The following is a 24120-nucleotide window of genomic DNA, read 5'->3' on the forward strand; positions in this document are numbered from 1 at the left end:
TGTCTTTTTACGGCCACACTCGCAACATATGGAAGTTCCCTGGCTTGGGGTCAAATCGGAGCTGCAACTGTTGGCCTATACCACAGCCACAGCAACGCCAGATCCAAGCCACATCTGCGACTTATGCTGCAGTCTGTGGCAACGCTGGATCTTTAACCTACTGAGCGAGGTCAGGGATCGAACCACATCCTCACAGACATGAGGTCAGGTTCTTAACCCACAGAGCCACAATGGGAATTCCTACCCAGAAAAATTAAACACGAATTTTAAATGAATTTCCAGCCCTTTGTCAATTTTAAAATAGATATTTCTCTTCCAGGAGTTTGATGGTGTCTTGTCTTATATTTAAGTCTTTCAGCCATTTTGAGTTTATTTTTGTGCATGGTGTGAGGGTGTGTTCTAGTTTCATTGATTTGCATGCAGCTGTCCAGGTTTCCCAGCAATACTTGCTGAAAAGACTGTCTTTTTCCCATTTTATGTTCTTGCCTCCTTTGTCAAAGATTAATTGACTGTAGGTGTCTGGGTTTATTTCTGGGTTCTCTATTCTGCACCATTGGTCTGTATGTCTGTTTTGGTACCAGTATCACACTGTTTTGATGACTGTGGCTCCTTAATATTGCCTGAAGTCTGGGAGAGTTATGCCTCCGGCTTGGTTTTTGTTCCTCAGAATTGCTTTGGCAATTCTGGGTCTTCTGTGGTTCCATATAAATTTTTGGATTGTTTGTTCTAGTTCTGTGAAAAATGTCATGGGTCATTTGATAGGGATTGCATTGAATCTGTAGATTGCTTTGGGGAGTATGGCCATTTTTACAATATTAATTTTTCCAACCCAGGAACATGGAATATCTGTCCATTTCTTTACATCTTCTTTAATTTACTTAATGTTTTATAGTTCTCAGCATATAAGTCATATAACAAATGCTGGAGGAGGTGTGGAGAAAAGGAACCCTCCTGGACTGTTGGTGGGAATGTAAGCTGGTACAACCACTATGGAGAACAGTATGGAGGTACCTTAAAAATCTGTACATAAAACTACCATATGAGGGGAGTTCCCGTCGTGGCGCAGTGGTTAACGAATCCGACTAGGAACCATGAGGTTACGGGTTTGGTCCCTGCCCTCTCTCAGTGGGTTAACGATTCGGCGTTGCCGTGAGCTGTGGTGTAGGTTGCAGACGCGGCTCGGATCCCGTGTGGCTGTGGCTCTGGCGTAGGCCGGTGGCTACAGCTCCGATTCAACCCCTAGCCTGGGGACCTCCATATGCCGCGGGAGCGGCCCAAGAAATAGCAACAACAACAACAACAAAAAGACAAAAAAAAAAAAAAAAAAACTACCATATGACCCAGCAATCCCACTCTTGGGCATATATCCGGACAAAACTCTCCTTAAAAAAGACACATGCTGGAGTTTCCATCATGGCGCAGCAGAAATGAATCCAACTAGGAACCATGAGGTTGTGGGTTCGATCCTTGGCCTCCCTCAGTGGGTTAAGGATCCAGCATTGCTGTGAGCTGTGGTATAGGTTGAAGACTCGGCTTGGATCTGGTGTTGCTGTGGCTCTGCACAGGCCAGCGGCTACAACTCTGTTTAGACCCCTAGCCTGGGAACCTCCATATGCTGTGGGTGTGGCCCTGAAAGAAATAAAAGACAAAAGACAAAAAAAAAAAAGACACATGCACCCACATGTTCATTGCAGCACTATTCACAATAGCCAAGACATGGAAATAACCCAAATATCCATCGACAGATGATTGGATTGGAAGATGTGGCATATATACACAATGGAGTAATACTCGGCCATAAAAAAGAACAAAACAATGCCATTTGCAGCAACATGGATGGAACTAGAGAGTCTCATACTGAGTGAAGTCAGTCAGAAAGAGAAAGACAAATACCGTATGATATCACTTATGTCTGGAATCTAATATATAGCACAAATGACCCTTTCCACAGAAAAGAAAATCATGGACTCGGAGAATAGACTTGTGGTTGCCAAGGGGGAGGGGGAGGGAGTGGGATGGATGGGGAGCTTGGGGTTAATAGGATGCAAAAACTGTTGCCTTTGGAATAGATTAGCAATGAGATCCTGCTGTGTAGCCCTGGGAACTATATCTAGGCACTTATGATAGAGCATGATAATGTGAGAAAATAGAATGTATACATTTATGTGTAACTGGGTCACCATGCTGCATAGTAGGAAAAAAATTGTATTGGGGAAATAATAATGAAAAAAAAGTTATTTCTTATTTTATTGATCATAATCAAAACACACTTATTAAAGAAAATCTATAAGGCACAGAAAAATGTAAAAAACATGATACTAGAAAAATACCTGATGCAGAAGTAATCACTTAATATTCTGGTTTATTTCTATGCAGTTTTTTCTCCATGAAAAAAATATACATATGGAGCGGAAGAGAGGGGAGTGAGAGAGAGAGATAGGGAGGAAATACTGCTGTTTTCACTCAATATTATGCTACAAGAATTTTTATGTCAGTAAAAATTTTTGTAAATGTCATTTATAATAGATGCAAAGTACTCAATTGTGTGAATGTGCTGCAATTCACTTCATCTTCTCCTTTGAATGGCATTACAGGTCCCCTCAACATACCTGCACTTGTTTTGATACCGTAAATATCCTATTATAACAACTCTGTACATAGGTCTCAGCTTACATTTCTTTCCTTTTTTTTTTGTTTTTGTTTTTATTTCTTGGGCCGCTCCCACGGCATATGGAGGTTCCCGGGCTAGGGATCAAATCGGAGCTGTAGCCACCAGCCTACGCCAGAGCCACAGCCACGCGGGATCCGAGCCGCGTCTGCGACCTACACCACAGCTCACGGCAACGCCGGATCGTCAACCCACCGAGCAAGGGCAGGGACCGAACCCGCAACCTCATGGTTCCTAGTCGGATTCGTTAACCACTGCGCCACGACGGGAACTCCTCAGCTTACATTTCTGAGTCTCTCAAGATCATGTCCTAGAAATAGGATTATTAGAGCCAACACATAAAAATGAGTTATCTAGCCCAAACTGTCAGTAGTGCCAAGGTAGAGAAACCCTGCTCTAAAAAATTAGGTCTCTTCAAGGAAAAAAAATAATACATCTATCTCCAACTAGAAATTTCGACAACAGTTCCCAATATCATTAAATAGTCAATGTTCACATAAGGTTCATAAACTGCAAGAGACTTGTGTGCCGTATAGTCTCTTACTGTGTATATTTCTCTCTTTTTCCCCCATAGTTGGTTTGATAAAGAAATAGCACGGGAGTTCTCTTCGTGGCTCAATGGTTAACGAACTTGACTAGGATTCATGAGGATGGGAGTTCGATCCCTGGCCTAGCTCAGTGGGTTAAGGATCTGGCGTTGCCGTGAACTGTGGTGTATGTAGGTCACAGACTCGGCTTGGATCCTGCGTTGCCATGGCTGTGGTGTCGGCCAGTGGCTACAGCTCTGATGCAACCCCTAGCCTGGGAACCTTCATATGCCTCAGATGCGGCCCTAAAAAGCAAAAGCAAAACCAAAACCAAAAACCAACACCAAAAAACAAAAGAAATAGCATGGATTTCCCACTATAGATTTCCCCTGTCTGGATGTGGACACTCCATGGTGACATTTATATGTTCTTTTCTCCACTTTACTTCCTCTAAAGAGAGTAACAGACAGAGTTTTGTATGATTCAAGTTTGAACTTGGGGGCAAGAATACTCCATGGGAGGAATTGTGCACTGCCTTAAGGGGGCACAGCATGTCTGAATGACACCCCCTTTTTCTATGCGAGCCATTCATCATTGCCACTGATGATCACTGTCTGTACTTATTGTTCATTCGTGGCTCATTTTCTCTTCATTTGGGATCATCAGTTACAAGGGTGGTGCCCGACTGTAGCTGCCAATGGTCGTTCTGTAGCCACACGAAGAGAGCTGGTCGGAGAGTAGAGACCATGCATCTCAGTAAACAGACCAGCAAACACACTCATGCCTTCATGACATCATGTGCTTTCTGAATCCACTTGTGCTTACATCTAGATATGATACTCAGACTTTTGGGATGTAAATGGGACTTCCTTTTGAGGGGGGATTTGCTTTGCTTAATCAGGTTTTATCTGATTTCTTCTCTCTTGCCACTGAGAGTTCTGATTAGTCCAATACATAATTAAATTGGAAATAATTTAAATCTTTCTTTCTTTCTTTCTTTTTTTTTTTTTTTTTTAGGGCTGCACCCAAGGCATATGGAAGTTCCCAGGCTAGGGGTCAAATCAGAGGTGTATCCGCTGGCCTGTGCCACAGTTTATAGCAATGCTGGATCCTTAACCCATGGAGCGAGGTCAGGGGTTGAACCTGAGTCCTCATGGATGCTAGTCAGATTCGTTTCCGCTGAGCCACCATGGGAACTTTGAATTTAAATCTTTATAACATTCTTTCCATCCAGAAGCAAAGTAGACATCTTAATTTGTTTCTTAATTTCTTAATATGTCTTGATAAAGAAAGCTTTGCAGTTTTCTTCAAAGTTTCTTCTTATTACAGATCTCTAGGTTTATTACATTTTTATATTAATATAAATGAATTATTTTTGTTATAGTAATAACTATTGCTCTTAAATAAACATATATATCTTTTTCTATATTTATTGTATGGTCTTGCCATGCTGCATATTAAGTAGAAGACTTTTAAATTGGTATTCTAGAGCTTTTCGGTTAGAAAAGATAATATCCATACATGCCCATTCATCACTTCTACATCTTATAAGTGTTATCCTGAATTTCTAGAATAATTCGAGAGAATCATGTTGAAAGGCTAGTCATTGCTGATTTGCGTAAGTACATCTGGGTATTTTGCTCTTAGATGGAATTTTGCTTTGCATCTATTTTCAAAAGACTTCTGTTCCCTCCTTGTTGCTGCCATCAATTCGTCTGCCTTATAACTGATACCAACCCCCAGGCTAATTTATTGCTTCTGCCTCTCTGGGAGCTTGAAAACAGGATAATCAAAGTATTAGAATCAAACATAGAATTACATGTGTTCATCTACAAAATGAGCATAATAACTATCCACCTCAGAAGCTGTTCAATTATGCAATTAATGAATGTACATAAAATACTTAGAATTGTATCTGGCAGGTCCTGGCTGAACGAAATGAGTCTTTTTGCACAAAACAGAAAACCTGAAAATAATCGTAGGTCTTAGTAATTTTAATTTTGGCTGCATTAATTTTCTTGCTGGTCCAGTGATTTCCAGGAAAGTGAGATATCACATAAGGGCTCTTTCTTCCCAGGTGAGACTATGCCTTTGGCTGAATTCCTCCAGTCTGTTCAGAAATGCCCATTCCTATGTCATCATTTCCTCATATAGAGTGTTTTTCTACTCAGTAAAAATGACTGTGATTTCAAAACTAACTAGCTAGTGAATGATTGCTATAATTCCCATATGCCAATTGATTATGATGTTTTCAGTTTTCGAAAGCAATTCATTTTTCAGTACAGCAGATGACAGCCTTCAGACAGCCAATGCCAAGCTCTGACATAAGGCTTTATAGCCATTTTCCTGAAAGAGAAGATACAGTCTAGGCATTCCGTCACCTTGACCTAAGACAGCTACTAATAAAAACGGGTGCGCATGAAAAAAGGCGTAGATCCAGCCGAGAAATGTGACTTTGGGACACCTTGGCCCGGAAATGGAGGCGATCACCTTTCTCTCCTTTTCGTCAGCAACTAAAATGGACATCAGACCCAGGGCACTTGAATCTCAGGCTCAGAGCCTTCAGGAAATGAGGGCAGGCATGATAAGCAGGAGGCCCCGCCCGAAAATCAGCCTAAATCCCGGAAATATAATAGAGCTTGACTCTTTGTTAGCTTGTCTGGGTTGCTGCTTTTGTGTTCGTTTGAATTGTGTGCTTGGGGAAAGTAAGGATGCTTCAGCAATTTTGGCCTTATGGTATAGAGAGCATCGGAGGAAGAATACAGCGAAGAACGGTAGTGAACACACGCAGGCATGGCATCAAGCTCACTGCCCACAGCCAATTCGGCAGAGAAAGAAATGAGCTTTGATGCATGATGGTCAGGCTCAAGTCAAATCAAACTCTCGGCCACCCATTTCAAAACCTGGCAAATAGAGTCATATGAAAGAACTGGTTTTGTTTCTTTTTTTTTTTACATTCTCTGAAGAATTTTCTTTTCTTTTTTTTACTCAAATGAATTGATCACATCTGTAGGTGTATAATGATCATAACAATCTGATTTCACAGGATTTCCATCCCACGGCCCAAGCACATCCCCCCAGTCCCCAAACTGACTCCTCCAGAGACCAAAAGTTTGTCAATGTCTGCGAGTCAGCATCTGTTCTGCAAAGAAGTTCCGTCTGTCCTGAAAGAACTGTTTTTGAAGTTGGCTCTTTTTCTCATTGGGTTAAAGGGACCAGGATGAATATCTGTCTGAACTTGAGCATGTCTCTGATTTTTCCAGAACCATTTGGTCTTAACACCACGGAAACTCGGAAAATAATCAGGGTCATGAACGATCACTCGGGTTATCTTTTGTCCTTCAGGCCCTAAACTGCACTGGAATATCTAGCCCCCCCACCCCGCCAAAAAAGAATGAACTGCCCTGTTTTTTAGTGATCTTAAAGGAAATGCTATTTTACAAAGTAGTATTCATGAAATGTTATTTTCAAAAGGAAAATAGAAGGACATGCCAGGCTTTCTTTCACGAAAGCAGCTACTCAACCTGGCACTGGATTTTTGCATGACTGGAGTAGAATTTTCTCATTTAGAATTCTTTCGAGTGCTGACAATTCCCTCTCTACATTCTTGACAGAGAAATATTACAGTTCTAAATGCATAAGTCCCATTTTCCACCTCGTAGTGAAGTTTAGGCTGAATTTCCATATACCAGATTTCCATAGTACTAAACTCTTGAGCTGCTAAGCCATTTTAAAAACATAATTCTGTTCAAGTAATATTGATTGGATATTTACATTGTGTTATCATGATACTAAGTACTGGGAATTCAAAATGACTAAGACATTTTTCTAGACCTCCAGTGTACTTTCCAAGGAGATACACACACACACTGAAAATTTGTATAAATAAAGTTTCAATATATATTAATTTTATTAAGGTACCCATATGCTGTCTAGTGACACCATATATAATGGAGTTGATGAAGAGATTTGGATATATCCTTATAACAAAGAATATATCCTTTATAATTCTTATGAAGTCCTGCTTTCATTAGAAAGAAATAGAGGAGAACAGAGTTCCTGTCGTGGCTCAGCCGGTTAAGAATTCAACTAGTGTCCATGAGGATGCGGGTTTGATCCCTGGCCTCGCGAAGCGGGTTAAGGATCCAGTGTTGCCGCAAACTGTGGCATAGGTCACCGGTGTGGCTCCGATCCTGCATTGCTATGACTGCAGTTGCAGGTCCGATTTGACCCCTAACCTGTAACTTCCATATGCCATGGGTATGGCCTGAATAATAAAAAATAAAATGAAAGAAGAAAGAAATAGATGAGTATGTTAACAGTTGCTATGTCTAGGAGTTCCGGCTGTAGTGCAGTGGGTTAAGAATCTGACTGCAGCGGCTTGGGTCACTGCAGAGGCCCGAGTTGGATCGCCAACCCGGGGCAGTGGGTTAAAGCCACACTGCAGCTGTGGCTCGGATTCAATCCCTGGCCCGGGAACTTCTATATGTCACAGGTGCAGCCATAAAATTAAAAAACAAACAACAACAAAAAAATAGCAACATGCAGAAAACCAAACAACCTCCCCCCCCAGTAGTTATGTCTACATGATAGCCTCAGAATTTGCTTTTCTGTTTCTTTTTTTATTCATTACAATCAATGTGTTATCTTTATAGCAAAAAAAATTAGCAATTACAGTGATGGACTTCAAATATTTCTCAATAAAACTGGGAAAAAAGACGCAATTAATAAACTCTTCTCATGGGTTTAAAATGCATGCTAACACTACGGCAAACCAATTCAGCCTGGAGAAATGGCAGTTTGATGAGCCCAAAGTCTCAAATTCAGCAAAAACTTTAAAGATCTATGTCGTTATATTTTTTTATCTCTGTCTTTTTTTTCAGGGCTGCACCCATGACATGTGGAAGGTTCCAGGCTAGGGGTCAAATTGGAGCTGCAGCTGCCAGCCTACACCACAGCCACAGCAACTCCGGATCCGAGCCTTGTCTGAGAGCTACACCTCAGCTCATGGCAATGCCAGATCCTTAACCCACTAAGAGGGACCAGGGATCGAGCCCATGTCCTCATAGATACTAGGTGGGTTCATTACCACTGAGCCACAACAGGAACTCCTGTATATTGTTTTAAAGTCAGCATATTAAGGGGGACTTGATTGCCAAAAGAGTCACTGTGAACAAATTTAAAGTGGACATCTTTTCGTAAGAATGCAAACAGCAATGCAGAAACCTGTTGTCCCAAACTCTTTCTTTCCTATTCACTTAAGGAATGGTTTTCTCATCTTTTTTTTTTTCTCTTCAAGAAGCTGGAGTCTTGGAGTTCCCGTCGTGGCTCAGTGGTTAACGAATCCGACTAGGAACCATGAGGTTGCGGGTTCGATCCCTGCCCTTGCTCAGTGGGTGAAGGATCCGGCGTTGCCGTGAGCTGTGGTGTAGGTCGCAGATGCGGCTCGGATCCCGCGTTGCTGTGGCTCTGGTGTAGGCCAGCAACTGCAGCTCCGATGAGACCCCTAGCCCAGGAACCTCCATATGCCGTGGGTGCGGCCCTAGCAAAAGGCAAAAAGACAGACCAAAAAAAAGAAGCCGGACTCTTATTTATTTATTTTTTTAGACTCTTATTTCGTGAGGAAGCCTCGAGTGACCTCAATGTATAAAAAAGATAAAAGTGGCTCTGCTTTGTCTCAAGGGGGGCCTGAGGCAAGATCAGCCCCACAGATCTGGCCCTCCTCTCAGTTCCTTGGCCTCAAAGGTCACTTCTAAGGACCCTTTGGGGCTGGGAGTGTGCATACCAGTCAAGTTGATGTCTCCCAACCCACACCATCTTGTTTGGCCCTTCTGGGGGGACGCGAACACTCCTATCTGTAAACTTTTTTCACAAAGAAAATCTTGGCCGAGCGCCTGACCCGAGGAAAAAAGAACTGAAAGTGGACGCCTCAAGGAATGATGCTGGAATAAAGGCAAGTCTTTGGGATTCGATCGCTGACAAACAGGTCTGCTTACCGTGTTTTTCTAGATGTTGACAGCAGCTATCCACCAGCCTGGGGACCTGTCTGTAAATAGGATTCAGACTGAGTTTCTTATCTCGGGCTTTTTCTTTTTTGCTTTGAGCCTCGGCAGGCAAAGAGAGTTGTAAAGCTTCCAGCAGTCGAGACTGATTGTCATCAAGGTCAGTGATGGAATCCACCGACATCGCCCCCTGCAGACGACACACAGCCATGACCCAAGAGTGCAGAAAATACAAAAGACAGCGTCCTCCAACGCCATCCAATACATACGGTTGCCCGTGACTATTCGTGACACTTGAAATGTTACTGTTTGGTGGTAACCGCGTTGTGTGTATATTAAAATGAAAAAAACCAGCCACCTTCTGAAAAAGGTAGGAAGCCTCCACAACATAGGGTAAGGTAATGACAGTTACAATTTCAGCCAGAGACCACTTTTTTTCCAAATGCGAGACAAGAGATGGCAAACATACAATTAAAATATTTTGACCCAACCGCTTCATTCCCTGAAGCAAGAAAAAATATCACATATTTGATGAATGAGGTCAAGTCAGAGAAATCTTGTGAATAAAAAAATAACTCAACCCCGACTCTAGGAAGTAGATTTTTAAATAGGAGGATTCCATAAACACGCCTGGTTTCCCCAGAAGTACTTTATTAGGGGAAGAGTCCCAGGAGACGGCTGTAGCGGAGTGGGGAAATGAGAACGGGAAGCGAAAACAGCCAACTGAAGAAGGCAGCACCACCTCGCCCACGGCGAGCCTGTGGGCAGCTGCAGCCCAGCTGCCCTGGGGACCTCGGAGAGACCATGCAGATCCTGAATCTCCGAGCTATCTCTGCTAAGAGGTCAGGGAGCTGGGGTATTTATATCACAAGGCTCAAGAGCCATTGCTTAAAGGCAGCTTCTGGGGAGTTCCCGTGGTGGCTCAGCCATAATGAACCCAACCAGTATCCATGAGGAATCGGGTTCGATCCCTGGTCTCCCACAGTGGGTTAAGGATCCAGCATTGCCGTGAGCTGTGGTGTAGGGCACAGACATGGCCCAGATCCATTTTTGCTGTGGCTGTGCTGTAGGCTGGCAGCTGCAGCTCTGATTCAGCCCTTGGCTCGGGAACTGCCTTATGCCGAGGGTGTGGCCCTAAAAATGAAATACAATAAAGGCAGCTTCTGGTAGAAATACAAAGGTGACATGCATGCCTTCTTCCTTACAGCCTATCATAGCCTGCATAGTGGGTGCCGCTGGCCATCAGAGAAAGCGCCCCCGCCCCCTGCCAAGAGCTAAGGTCATGACAGCTGGGAGGCGGGCTGGCATGCGAGGCATGGTGACGGCTGAGAGGAAGGATACCCACGATGACTCTAGGACCACCCACCCTTTGATGAAGCATAGAGGAAGAAGCTGGCTGCTGGCGTCCTAGCAAGGCCTGGGTAGAGGGGAAGGCATTGGGAGGCCCACTGCCTGGGCCTGGGATTCTCTGAAGGCTCCTGTCTGGCATTTTGGTGTCACTGCCGTCTAGGCTCATGTGTGCCATCTAAGAAGGGGATGGATGGCAGGACCAGAAGAACAAATCCGTCATGCAAATTCAAATCCTCCGCGATATAGGCATTTCCTCTGTTTTCAACACAGTGAATGAAGCCTTGAAAACAGTGGTGGCGCAGGGACCCCTCAGTCTGCGAGGGGTCCTCAATGCGGTAGGCGGGCTGAGAAGTGCGGTTTGTTTTTGGTTTTGTTCTTTTTTCTTGCTTTTTAGGACCGGACCCACGGCATATGGAAGCTCTGAAGCTAGGGGTCAAAGTGGAGCCTATGGCTGCCAGCCTAAACCCACAGCCACTGCAACGCCAGACCTGAGCCGCCTCTGCGACCTACACCACAGCTCACGGCAACGCCGGATCCTTCACCCACGGAGCGAGGCCAGGGATCGAACCCGCAACCTCATGGTTCCTAGTCGGATTCGTTAAAGAAGTGCGGATTTGAACTGGGAAGTGTCTGGGGTTTGAGGGTCGTGGTCTGTGGCTGGAGGTGGCAATGATGCGGGCCTCCAGGTGAGAGGAAATGGAGACAAGATCTTCCAGTGACCTAGGAAGTTTCAGAGATGCGCAGCAACTGACTGCGCTCATCACCAACTCGTTTGCCTGGAAAGTCAGCTTTCCTGGATTGAAATGGGAAATGCGTTATGCCAAATGATAGCACAGCGCTTGGACCATGGCCCTCAATAAATGGTACCATATGGTTATAATATTGATTTGAAAGAGGGGAGTTCCCCTCGTGGCTCAGTGGTTAATGAATCCGACTAGGAACCATGAGGTTGTGGGTTCGATCCCTGGCCTCGCTCCGTGGGTGAAGGATCCGGCGTTGCCATGAGCTGTGGTGTAGGTTGCAGACACGGCTCGGATCCCGCGTTGCTGTGGCTCTGGCGTAGGCCGGTGGCTACAGCTCCGATTCGACCCCTAGCCTGGGAACCTCCATATGCCGAGGGAGTGGCCCAAGAAATGGCAAAAAGACAAAAAAAAAGAAAGAAAGAGGATACGTGTGCATGTATGCATGTGTGTGTGTGTGTGTGTGTGTGTGTGTGTGTGTTTCTAGGGTTACGCTTGAGCAAAAACCAGGTTTCTTTGATAAGAGAAAAAAAAATCCCTTTGTTTATGGAGCAAATTCCCTCAGCCAGGCGTGGTTCTTGGATGAGATGAAGCGATTAAGGAAAACCCCTGGCTCTGCCCTGGGGCCGCACAGTCTCTTGGGGGACATTCTGGTACCTCAACAGAAGAGGACACTAGTTGGAGAAGGTGTGGGAGAACATTCAGGATCTCCCGGGGAACCGCGGAGAGGCATCCAAGCCCTTGGAAAGGGGTCAGGGAGAGGCCGTGAGGGCGTGGCAGGGGCTCAGGGCTGGGGCAGACCCTCCCTGCGTGGCCCTGTGCACAGCTACCTGGACGCAAGCCACATTTCCAGTTCTTCAACTGTCCTGACATCGGTGTCAGAGAACACACGGGCCCACTCACCCTCCTCCTGACCCGAGGAGCCGGCTCCGGGGTGTTGGGGGATGTGGACTCATTTGGTGTTTCCGAGGTGGAGCTGAGAGATGAGTTACTGCTTGAGAGTTCCTTGTTCTGCCTTTTATTTCCAAACGGGAGCAGGGCAGCCACAAAGTCAGACGCGTCCTTCTGCTCATCCCTCTGGGAGTCCTGCTTGAGTTTGTAGGCCCGGTCGTTGGCGATGACCTGGGATAAGGGCATTCCAAACGCCTGGGGGGTGAATTCTGGAATCAAAACACAAACACGCACCTTCAGAGAAAGCCTGGGCCCCCCGGAAGCCTCTCAGCCAACGTGGCAGATCCCAGGGCACACATACTCAAAGGACCGTTTTCTGAAGAACCGATTCATCCGACAAAATCTGGACATGGCTTTTGTGTTTGTCAGCGTGGCCAAAGTTTTCTATTTCCGTCCAGAGAGCCGCTATGTATTAAGGGCATGGGTGTTAGGGGTCTAGGCCCCGGGTTTTCTCCATGTGTGTCCAGGATGTTTTAAAGGAAATAACTTTAGAGAGAAAGGCGACGTTTTTGATGGGATGGGTGTGACACTTCATTCTCATGCGTACAAGCCGTTAGGCTTGGAGGATGTCTCAAGAGCCCCCAAAGCTTTCATGGCCCGAGAAGACTGCATGTATACCCTCATTCGACAGGGACTTACTTAACCCCTGCCATGTGCTGTGTCAAGCTGTGCGATGGGGAGCCCCAAGCTTACAGAAGGTCCAGTCCTCACTCTTGAAGGGTTCCGAGCATGGGGCGGGGGCGGGGGGGGGGGGGCTGGAGAGGCAGATACGTAAGAAACTGTGACAGCGCTGGTCAAACCCCGCAATAGAGAGACGGCAACGAAGTGGCCACACTTCGCGGTTCCCAGGAGAGGAGCCAGCGGGTGACATGAGAACTCCCGAGGCAGAGGAGCAGCTTGGGATGAAGTCTGCTCCTTTTCCTCTGTGTGCCTTGTCCCCACATGCTGCCTCCAGGTGCTGGGTTGGGGCTGTCACTCTCAGGACCTATACTCAAGCCATTCTCTGGGCCACATGCAGACGTGGACGCTCACCACAAAATAAATACTCTGGTGAGGGGCGAGGATACAATTGGTTAGACCTTCTAGAAAGGACAATTTGGGGAAATGAGCACAATGCAGAAATCCACGGCTTTCTTTGAGATGTATACAGAGCTGCATTCTGGAACTCTAGAGTAAATCCATTTGTACACACATACCCCGTACACCTGCTGAACCTCAGGGATGGACGTTTTATCAGTAGTATTTTATTTTATTTTATTTTATTTTATTTTATTTTATTTTATTTTATTTTATTTTATTTGTCTTTTTGCCATTTCTAGGGCTGCTCCCGCAGCACATGGAGGTTCCCAGGCTAGGGGTCGAATCGGAGCTGTAGCCACCAGCCTATGTCAGAGCCACAGCCACGCGGGATCCGAGCCGCATCTGCGACCTACACCACAGCTCACGGCAACGCCAGATCCTTAACCCACGGAGCAAGGCGAGGGGTCGAACCCGCAACCTCATGGTTCCTAGTCGGATTCCTTAACCACTGCGCCACGACGGGAACTCCTATCAGTAGTATTTTAAATGCACGCGAAAAAGCATTAAAAATGAAGTGCATGATTTCTTTGAGACTCAACATTACCTCTCCTAGCAGCAGAAAACTGGAGCCTAGCCTCTCCCTCGTTTTTATAACCCTTATGAATAAAAGCAGAATGATCAAGGGAAAACAATCTGTTCTTCGAAAGAAAAAATCTAACATTAGATCAGGTGGAAAGAGGCTCTAAAAGGTTTTCGTCTTTGATCCATGGCGACGTTTTTAACATCACTGGGCTAATAGTCAAGTCTGCATTAAAAGCAGAAATGGCACTTGAAAAGTCTCCACCTCTTGTTCTATCAAAACATGTAATTCATTTTGAAGTGAAAAAAAAAAAAAATCCAAACTTCAGCATTTCAGGATTTTCAGAGGATGCTTACCATTCTCTATCGACAAGCTAGATGGCATATGATCAGACAAAAAATAATTCAGGTATGGGTTTTGAGGGATCAATGTGGATGGTGTAGCAAGATCCAACACTCGCTACTGCCAAAATTAGAAATTCGCCCTCCTCGCAAAATTAGAAATCAAAGGGGGAGTTCCCGGCGTGGCTCACTGGAAACGAATCTGACTAGCATCCATGAGGACGCAGGTTGGATCCCCGGCCTCACTCAGCGGGTTAAGGATCTGGCGTTGCTGTGAGCTGTGATGCAGGTCGAAGAAGTGGCTTGGACCCCACGTTGCTGTGGCTGTGACTGTGGCTGTGGCTGTGCTGTAGGTTGGCAGCTGTAGCTCCAATTCGACCCTTTGCCTGGGACCCTCCATATGCTGTGGGTGTTGCCCTAAAAAGACCAAAAAAAAAAAAAAATCAAGGGGGACACATCAGGAGTTACTGTGTAAATCACTGGTATCTTGTCTATGGGAATAATCAGAGAGTCTTACTTCCAAAAGGTTGGGGAAAACCTAGGCAAGGCTGAGAGCTACTCGGAATATATAAAAACTGCTGGGGGACAATAATAGAAGAAAGGACATTGACAAATGCATCAAGTGGCATGTGTCTGCAGGCATACACACAGCAGGGACTCAGTATGACATGAGGACTATTGATTCCTCTCCTAGATATTTTTTCCACATAAAGAAAACCAACCAGACTCTGTTAGAGATTTCTAATATCCCTGGAAAAAAGAAGAAAAATGGTTTCCTTGGGTATCTGTCATTTTTAATATCTAAAAGTCAGCCACTCTACTTAGAAATTGGGATAACTGAATACAAATTAAATGGATGGAATACATGAAATCATTCTCCTCACACGGCTCTTTAATTTCTCTTTTATTTCCCTTCAAGATATGTAGCCACCTATAATAGACTCTTATTTTTCTCTAATAGGCTTTCTCTCCTGGCTGAGATTATTTATTCTTTCAGTGGTAATATTTTGATCAAGTCTCTTTCATTTCTCATTGCTTTCTCCTGAGAACTCTCCCAAGCTTCAGAAAGGAGGCAGATGGGTCAATGCTCTAAACGTGTATGGCAGTGTCTAGTGTCTGGAAAGTTCTAGGCAGGGTTCCATGAATATGACTGCTTCTCAAAACACAGCTGTTGTGTACAATAAGGTACCACCTCGCACTTGTCAGAATGGCCATCAGTAAAAAGTCTACAAATAACAAATGCTGGAGAGGGTGCGGAGAAAAGGGACCCCTCCTACACTGTTGGTGGGAATGTAAATTGATGCAGCCGCCATGGAAAACAGCACGGAGGTTCCTCAGAAAACTAGAAATAGAACTACCGTATGATCCAGCAAGCCTCCTCCTGGGCTTATATCCGGATAAAACTACAATCCAAAAAGATACACGCACCTGTATGTTCATAGCAGCACTATTCACAATAGCCAAGACATGGAAACAACAAGAATGACAATGACAGGTGACTGGATTAAGGAGATGTGCTACGTGTACACAATGGAATACTACTCAGCCACAAAAAATGACATCATGCCATTCGCAGCAACATGGAAGCCACTAGAAACTGTCATACTAAGTGAAGTAAGTCAGAAAGAGAAAGACAAATACCCTATGATATCACTTCTATGTGGACTCTAAACTATGGCACAGATGAACTTATCTATGAAACAGAAGCAGACGCACAGACAAGGAGAACAGATTTGTGGTTGTCGAGGGGAGGGAGTTGGGGGAGAGATGGGTGGGGAGGTCGGGGCTAGCAGATGTAAGCTCTGATACATGGAGAGGGTAAACAACAAGGTCCCACCGTAGAGCACAGGGAACTATAATCCATGTCCTAGGATAAACCATAATGGAAAAGAACATTCTAAAAAGAGTATATATAACTGACTCACTTCACTGTACAGCAGAAATTAACCCCACCCTGTAAATCAACTACACTTCAGTTAAAAAAAAAATACGGCTATTGTGAAACTGAGGACTCAGCACAAGCCTGTTGAGCAAAACCCTCCTTTATGTGTAAATGAAATGTTGGGCGCACATGCTCATCTGTGGGTGCAAAGCTCTCGTGTTAGGGCGACAAAGGAACCTACAGACACTGTGTTGATAGCAGCTAATAAACTTGAGGATGGGTTTTTAAAACCATTAAAGCATTACCCAAGACTCGGGGTTCTGGGGCCGGGGACTGTGTGTACCAGGTTCTCATCTGTAGTATGTGTTGACTAAGGGGACTGCATCCTCTGCTGTCCCCGTTGGCAGAGACTGTCTCTGCTTCCTTCCCAGGATCCTCAGGGTCAGCAGGGGACATGCTGCTAGCTGGCCTCCTGGCTCTCTCCCGAAATTTCCAGGTCTTCCCCGTCCCTGCTATCTTTTGTGATCACAGCCCAAACCCCCGTCAACCATCATCCCTTGTGACATGGGTGTCCGCCTAAGTGACCCATCTGATTCTCAGTCCTCCCATCTCCTTGACGTTCTCCTTTCCTTTTTCCTGCAGCCCACCTCTTTCACCAGCTCCCTAGGTCCTACCCTGGACCTTAACGTCACCAGATGTGATGTGGCCTCTGGAATCAGGCTTCCTCCCTCCACCGCTGTCTCACTCCCACCCCTACCTCAAGTCCAAGTTTACACCGAGGTGTGACAATCCACTTAAGGACACCACTCCCTCCTTAATACACTTTGTTTTTTTTAATTAAAAATTATTTTTTTTGGTCTTTTTTTAGCTATTTCTTGGGCCGCTCCCGCGGCATATGGAGGTTCCCAGGTAGGGGTCCAATTGGAGCTGTAGCCACCGGCCTACACCAGAGTCACAGCAACGCGGGATCCGAGCCGCGTCTGCAACCTACACCACAGCTCACGGCAACGCCGGATCCTTAACCCACTGAGCAAGGGCAGGGACGGAACCCGCAACCTCATGGTTCCTAGTCGGATTCGTTAACCACTGCGCCACGACGGGAACTCCCTAAAATTTTTTTTTAATTACTCAATGAATTTATTATATTTATAGTTGTACAATGATCATCACAATCCAATTTTACAGGATTTCCATCCCACAACCCCAGCGCATGATGTGTCTCAGTGTTCTTAGCACGCAGACCAGAAGCTGGGCTCACGCGCTTCTGGAATCACGCGCCCTCTGTTTCTCGCATCTCCAGTAAGAGCTCTCCATGCATTTGAGAATTTCTAAATGCCCATAACTGATACTTGCTTTTTCTGTTATTTAATATGACACAAAATAAAGCTGTACCAACTATCCCTGCACCGTGCTACTTAACAGCTCACACACAATAACCTACTTAGACAGCGAGGGACAATACAATGTTAGCATGATGGAATTTCAGCATAAAGAAAGGTGCTAGACTTGAACCATCACCAGAGTTTATGTTGATAAATATATGGCATAATCTGAAAATATCCTGCAGAGCAGGGAACCTAACTCTCAGACTTATGCCGCAGTAAAACCTGTTCCCCTTGTGCTCTGACGAGGAACCCCAGAAGCTGGAACAAAACAGCTCTTTTTGAACCTTTTCCCCCCAAAGTGCTCCTTTTTGACACAAGAAGGAAATTTTCTGAGGTTCTGAAAGTTTAAAAAATACTCTTTGGTGGCCAAGTAGTTTAACTAAGAGAAATTAAGGACTTGGGCATTTTCTGTGTGAAGATACATTTTCTGCACCAGCATCAATCCTGAATTAACTTCCATGTGGAAATCACAAGTCATGAGGACACTGCTTAAGTGGCAGGAGGGACACAGATGTGTCACATGATCTGCTGTATATTATGTCAAAGCAATTAAATAAAACACAGGGCATGAGTCATTCTCAGTGAATCAATTAATATAGCAGCCTATCAAACATTTAATGAATCACTCTATCGGGAGAGCAATTCGATTCTAAAAAGCTGTTCCAATTTATTTTTAGATGGTCTAACCCAAGAGGTCATTCAGAGTTTCCTGTTTTCCTTCTTTCACTCTTGGATTCAAATGATTTTCATTTTTTCGCATGTGCAGCTGTTATGAACCCAAATGCGAATATGCAAATGCAAGAAAACAATGTGCGCCAATCACAAGCATAGGAGACCTGCACGCTGCTCCATCACACCCTGCTTCCCAGGACATCCATGTAATGGATGCAATGACATACACAGGACTTTATGCTCAGAAAAGATGCCATGGATTTAGCTTCATTGAAGCCTAGGAAACTGTCTTTTTAACGATCAAAGCTACTTTAAAAAAAACCCTCTTTTGCCATCAATCCTGATATTTCTCTCTTTAGTTGGATGGGTGATGTGTCTTTTCTTTGGCACCAGTAGGATCTGCCTTCCTTTTCCCAGCCAGCACCCTGTACAGCATTATACAACGTTACCGGGAGTTCCCTGGTACTCCATTAAGGACCTGGCATTGTCACTGCTGTGGCTCGGCTCACTGCTGTGATGCAGGTTCAATCCCTGGACTGGGAACTTCCTCATGCTGTGGGAAGGGCCAAAAAAAAAAAAAAAATCAAAGAAATAAAAAAACCACTATCAAGTTTTCACTGAGCCTACATAATATATAAAATATGATTTGGTCTGCAAATGTATAATAGCACAGGGCACATTGGTTGTTTACTTCTCCGGGCCCTTCCTGCCCTACCCTTACTTCCAGCTGTTTCCTTTCTTTTTCTTCTTCTTCTTTTTTTTTTTTTTGTCTTTTTGCTGTTTCTTTGGGCCGCTCCCTCGTCATATGGAGGTTCCCAGGCTAGGGGTCGAATCGGAGCTGTAGCCATTAGCCTACGCCAGAGCCACAGCAATGCGGAATCCGAGCCGCATCTGTGACGTACACCACAGCTCATGGCAACACCAGATCCTTAACCCACGGAGCAAGGCCAGGGATCGAACCCGAAACCCCATGGTTCCTAGTCAGATTCGTTAACCGCTGTGCCACGACGGGAACTCCCCAGCTGTTTTCTAAAATAAGCAAGCACACACACACACATCTCCCTCTGTTGAGGAAATTCCAACATCTTTTGCAAAAAAAAAAAAAAAAAAAAGACGCTCATTCTGCTTAGTTTAGCCCAAATGGGCATTTCTGAAGAATCCCCTAAAGTCTACTTTATGAGTGTTCAGATCGAAGTACCAATATCCTCATCCTAGTATAAACAACTTTAAAGATTACTAATATCAGTCCGAATGATCCCTTGAATAACTCTATAAACACTGAGAATTACTGTAATAATCTAACGGGGTAAACATCATCCACGGCAGGAATAGAACAAGTTACGACTCTAGTTCAAAAAAGCTACTCTGGCTACTAATATTCTTTTAAAAGTAAGGGCAAGAACATATGAACCAATGAAGGAGAATATAATATATCAGACAGTAAGAGTAGCTGGACAAAAGTTAATGTCCTTTGCATTTATTATGTCGGCAGTAGATTCTGCTGCGCTAGCATGTGCCTTGGTGAGTACACTGGTTAGGAATGCACCAGAGGTCTCATCTTAGAAGGTGCCCAAAGGAGTCCCTATTGTGGCTGAGCGGAAACGAATCTGACTAGCATCCGTGAGGGCGCAGGTTGGATCCCCGGCCTCGCTCAGCGGGTTAAGGACCCGGCATTGCTGTGAGCTGTGGGGTAGGTCACAGACATGGCTCGGATCTGGCATTGCTGTGGCTGTGGTGTAGGCCAGTGGCTACAGCTCTGATTCCACTCCTAGCCTGGGAAACTCCAAATGCTGTGGGTGTGGCCCTAAAAAAAAAAAAAGAAGAAAAAAAGAAGGTGCACATAAGTAGTTGATAAAATGACTTGTGCCCAGTGCCCCCACAGACCAATGGGATCAGATTTTCTGGGATGGAGGTCTGGGTATTGGAATTTTTAAAGGTTTCACAAATTATTCGACTATCCAGTCATGGGCAGGGATCGGTGACATGTTCATTTCCTTTTCTCCAGTTTGAGGTAACTATTTAAAGTGTCTGGAGAGGAGTTCCTGTTGTGGCACAGTGGTTAACGAATCTGACTAGGAACCATGGGGTTGCAGGTTTGGTCCCTGGCCTTGCTCCGTGGGTTAAGGATCTGGTGTTGCCATGAGCTGTGGTGTAGGTCACAGATGCGGCTCGGATCCCGCATTGCTGTGGCTCTGGCGTAGGCTAGTGGCTACACCTCTGATTGGACCCCTAGCCTGGGAACCTCCATGTGCTGCGGGAGCGGCCCTAGAAAAGGCAAAAAGACCAAAAAAAAAATAAAAATAAAAATAAAGTGTCTGGAGATATTTTGGCTGGAGGTAGTGCTACTGGCATTGAGAGGTAGACACCAGGGATGCTATTAAACGCCTCACACAATGTACACGGCACCCCCCACAACAAAGAATTATCTAGTCTAAAACATCAGGAGTCCCCAGGCTGAGAAATCATGCTCTAAGAGAACTAAAACCTTGGTTTTCCAGTCCTCGGAAATCTTTTATCTCCTTTTGGTCCAAGAACCACATGTCATGACCCTTGAGGCACAGTTCAGAATAATGCGCGTAAAGTCTGGGATCTGTGGTGTGCCTCGGTCTTTTCTAATGCTTATCACCATGCAGGTATTTTTCTACCTTCGGTTTCACTGCCTTTCATTACTTTTCCAGCAGAAATGCAGTCATTATGTTGAAGAACTCAAAGGTGAAACATGTGACGCTCTCCTCATTCAACACTCGTTCACTGTCACATAAAATGGAAACAGGTTCATAAGACCCCACCATTTGGCACCCATTTCATATGGGACCAGAGAAACAAGCCACAAAAAGATGGACTGAGCTAACAGGGCCCGGTGCCCATTATGCAGGCTCGGAGAACCTTAGTTAAGAATGACCACAGGAGTTCCCGTCGTGGCGCAGTGGTTAACGAATCCGACTAGGAACCATGAGGTTGCGGGTTCGGTCCCTGCCCTTGCTCAGTGGGTTAACGATCCGGCATTGCCGTGAGCTGTGGTGTAGGTTGCAGACGCGGCTCGGATCCCGCATTGCTGTGGCTCTGGCGTAGGCTGGTGGCTGCAGCTCCGATTCGACCCCTAGCCTGGGAACCTCCACATGCCGCGGGAGCGGCCCAAGAAATAGCAACAACAACAACAACAACAAAAAGACAAAAAAAAAAAAAGAATGACCACAAATACCTCTGAAAGAATGGTTCATGTGTCAGTTTCCTAAAGAGACATAAAAGGGGAGACTACAAAGAGAGTCAACCATTCTCAAAACACACGGGGCAAAAAAAAAAAAAAAAAAAATTAAGCACGCTGTGATCTAATATTAAAATGCTGAGAATGGCCCATCTTCAGGAACCATGAGGATGTGACTGTTTCTTTCCAGTAGTCATGGCTGGGGAATCCAAACTCGTTCTTATTCAACTAGCCCTGCCTAACTATCTGGAGTTGCCAGACAGCTGGTTACTGTTAGAGATGCTATCCATGGCCACTCAACCAGGTTTTCCTTGTGCATTGCTGATTGGCCGGCATCATAATTGGAACCATAAAGTTGGCTGAAGTCATACTTTGCTCAAACCAGTTGAGCTCATCACTTCAGCACAGGGCTGCTCAAACACAAAAGAGTAGACCAAAACAGCCTTTAATGACATTCCATCATAGAAATCCAGTTTCCATTATAGAGTTGAACCACGTACATCTATGCAAGTCAAAAACCCCACCAAATTCAACCATGATGTTCCATGGAAGGTGCATTTGCTGTAGTCCATTTTGTCCTTTACCTCTGTCTTTGTTTTTCTCCTTCCCTAGTGAATCCAGTTTCTTTCTCAAAGATTTCTTTCTCTTTTGTCCATCTGTAAACAGTAAAAGAAAGAGAAATTGTAAAAACAAGTATATACGTGTATTTTACATTACTGATAACCAAGTTTGAGCAAAAGCCTGACTTTTCATTTTACTCCTAATCTGGCATTTTAAACAGAGTAATGACTGAAACTACACGAAAATCCTTGCCTTGGATTGTACACATAAGCCAAGTCTTGGTGTATGCTCTTAAATTTTGTTTCAATCATGGAAAGTACAGGAAGCTTACCTCCTTCAGAAGTCATTTAGTTTTGACACTTAGATGTGTTTGCTTTTACTATTATATGAGTCTCTTCCTAATCTCCATGCTTATGCAAACCAATGTCATCTTGAATTAAATCTCCATGAGAAGACAGTCAACAGCACATATGGCTTCGATATTCATGAGCTAGTAGAGAGTAACTGGATAAGGAAATGAATTTGAGGTCTAAAGAATTCAAATAGAATTACTGCTGCCTCATTTAAAGACTATGTGGCTTTGGACAAATCTCAGTGTCTTCATCTATAAAAAGGGAATTTCGTGGAGTCGTGAGAATTAAATGAAATGATGCACATAAAGTGCTTAATGGGGAGCTTGACACATGTCCATAAATTCATACCTGATTTCTTTTGGGGTGTTGCATGGTATTCCATGGTATAGCTATACCATAATTTAATTAAGCCCCATTAATGAACATTGGGGTTGTTTCTAATTTTTTTTTCTAGAATAAGTAAGGCAGTAGTCCTTTCAGCATTTTTGTACTTGCAACAGATGTCCTTAACTGGTTAACTCACCAAATAATATAGATACCTCTCATATCAGTAGGCAGCTGCAATTGAATTCCTAGGATGTCATCATAAGACATTGGCAGGCATCACTGCAAGAATGCGTTTTGGGATATTGCAGCTGTCAACTTAATGTGTGGGAGGTGCAAATCAGGAATCCACACTGCTATCAAACAGGAGAGAGGCCGCCCATGCCACAAGAAAACTCATGTTTCAGTGGGGGATTAAGAATTGCTGTTTGTTTTCCCCAAGAAATACTTAAACGTGTAGCAAAGCGATTCAGCCCAATAAAACTTAAAGGCCAGACTGATACCAGGAAAAGACAGACTAAGCATCCTTAAACAGAAATGGGCTTTCCTAGCATCCTCATGGGGCGCCAGATGTTCCCAACGCCTCCTCTCAGAGTTTTTGGAGGCAAAGGACATCACACGATAATCAACAGGCACACTCAATCCCTTCTTCCTTTCAAAAAGCAAAGAAATGTTGTAAAAATGATTCTCCTCCCACAAAATGGGAATAGTTCAGAAGTCTTTATTCTTGCAGGCGTGAGACTTGTGCAGGTGAAGATTATATAAATCAGCTGAGCTGCAGCAAAGGGCCATTGGTCTCTTTCATCATTTGTGTATGTTCCTAACTTCACGGCCTAAAAGATGATGTCTTGTGATGATCGCTCTACAACTATAAACGTAATAAAATTCATTGAGTAAAAAAAACAGATGATCTCACTATAGGGCCTGCTGTGACTGATTACATACAGATAGACAATAAACATACGAACTGCACAAGATTCTAAGCTGTTCTCCAAATAGGACTGGCAGGTCTTTTACTTCGTAATACTGCGTTCATCACTAGTTCATACTCCCAAATAAATTTGACTGTAACAAGAGTATATTTCTCTAAAAAGTCCCGTCACTTCTTCATTTTAATAGTTGACCCAGAAGAATAACTAAGCCATATATTACGGCTTAAGAAATTTTTTCATAACCAGTGGACAGATACTAAATTTTAAGTAAGTTGTCGAAGAACCAGGATATATGTAGGCTAGGGGACACTTTTTAAAGATACCACAATTTTTTTTTGGCTGTGCCTGGGGCATGTGAAACTTCTCAGGACAGGGATTGAACCTGCACCATAGCAGTGACCCAAGCCACAGCAGCAGCAACACTGGATCCTAACCCATTAGGCCACCAGGGAACTCTGATTTTGGAAAACTTCTTTTAAATTAGAGGATGTATGATATATAGAGATGTGTATAAATATAAACATACAGTTTAAGTAATAATTGGGAAGTCACCTCTCACATAACTTACAGCCAAATTCAGACACAGACTACTGTACCTGAGGAGCCCTCTGTACACCTCCCCCCCCC

At 44.4% G+C, this 24120-nt stretch overlaps 1 protein-coding gene across 3 annotated transcripts in view; it reads right to left on the reverse strand.

Annotated features, from left to right (window-relative positions):
* ARHGAP6 (Rho GTPase activating protein 6) overlaps positions 1 to 24120 on the reverse strand; it is a 536775-nt gene that overhangs the window by 44780 nt on the left and 467875 nt on the right. For all 3 annotated transcript variants that reach the window (XM_047765256.1, XM_047765257.1, XM_047765258.1), the window contains exons 3-5: positions 21908 to 21979; positions 12191 to 12447; positions 9192 to 9387 (exon numbers count right to left, since the gene is read on the reverse strand). In XM_047765256.1, the coding sequence (XP_047621212.1) occupies positions 9192 to 9387; positions 12191 to 12447; positions 21908 to 21979 (525 nt within the window). The remainder of the gene's footprint in view (positions 1 to 9191; positions 9388 to 12190; positions 12448 to 21907; positions 21980 to 24120) is intronic.

The sequence above is a fragment of the Phacochoerus africanus genome, chromosome X, assembly GCF_016906955.1.
Source record: "Phacochoerus africanus isolate WHEZ1 chromosome X, ROS_Pafr_v1, whole genome shotgun sequence".
Lineage (NCBI taxonomy): Eukaryota > Metazoa > Chordata > Mammalia > Artiodactyla > Suidae > Phacochoerus > Phacochoerus africanus.